The sequence below is a fragment of the Aplysia californica genome, unplaced genomic scaffold (assembly GCF_000002075.1).
Source record: "Aplysia californica isolate F4 #8 unplaced genomic scaffold, AplCal3.0 scaffold00364, whole genome shotgun sequence".
Classification (NCBI taxonomy): domain Eukaryota; kingdom Metazoa; phylum Mollusca; class Gastropoda; order Aplysiida; family Aplysiidae; genus Aplysia; species Aplysia californica.
In genome coordinates, this window is record NW_004797634.1 from 150,262 (window position 1) to 151,316 (window position 1,055).

At 42.9% G+C, this 1,055-nt stretch overlaps 1 protein-coding gene across 1 annotated transcript in view; it reads left to right on the forward strand.

The window, feature by feature from the left end:
* The window catches only part of LOC101863997 (MFS-type transporter SLC18B1-like), a 15,406-nt gene that overhangs the window by 11,496 nt on the left and 2,855 nt on the right, over positions 1-1,055 (forward strand). Inside the window, exon 6 of the mRNA XM_035971036.1 lies at positions 411-501. Within this exon, the coding sequence (XP_035826929.1) occupies positions 411-501 (91 nt within the window). The remainder of the gene's footprint in view (positions 1-410; positions 502-1,055) is intronic.

Sequence of the window (1,055 nt, forward strand, 5' to 3'; positions counted from 1 at the left end):
GGAGAGGGAGAGAGAGAGAGAGAGATAGAGAGAGAGAGAGAGAGAGAGAAAGAGAGAGAGAGAAGGGGGAGGGGGGGCTGGCGAAGGAAGTAATGAAAATGTGTAGATGAAGGCAGATAACAGAACAAGGCTTTTGAGTATGAAAAGAGGATAACGGAATAAAGGAGAATATTTTACAGATTTCTTTCGTCCAGGACAGGAACAGGAATTTTTTTTTATTGGGAGGCAAACACCGACCTCTAAACCGCGGGAACGCCCCTTTTGTTCATCAAAATAAATACTATTCAAATGTATAGATGAATATATTCAAATTAGAGAAAAGAAATACTAGATACACAAAAATCAATCAATCAATCAATCGGTCGATCAATCAATCGATCGTTCAATCTAATGACATGCTGTTTTTCCAGGCTGGCGGATTTGGTCTCCCCTTCTACGTCATCGGCTCCTTCATCTTGTTGAACGGTGCTCTTGTGTGCGGATGTCTGCCCGAGTCTACCGGTACGTTTTTCTCTTTCCCTTTTCGACATGTGCGATTTTCTGTTGTAATGTAGTTTCTTAGGAGACTACTAAGAGTGTCGTGGGAGGGGAAAAAAATCAAATGAGGTAGTGTTTGATGAAGCCTACGTGGGACGCTCACGGATAAAAACAATCAGGAAACGACAAATGCAGTTTTTGGGACACCTGAACAGACACAAGAGTCTTGAACATCAAGCTCTCACTGGCAAAATTAAAGGCAAACGAGGCAGGGGAAGGCCCAGAACAATCTGCTTGGGGAGCCTAAACAAATGGGTAACTGGGAAAGATCAGGGAAACGTAGCTTTTTTAAGAGCATCCGAGCAAAGGAATGAATGGAGAACCATGATCACCGATGTCTGCCGCAGATCTGGAACTGGATGATGATGATGAATGTAGGTGATTTATTCTCCAATCGACGTAATTTAGGTTATTTTGCAGGTGGGTTTTGGCCTTCATAAATGCTAAAAGGGAAACACTATCCCAATAGAGAGAGAGAGAGAGAGAGAGAGAGAGAGAGAGAGAGAGAGAGAGAGAGA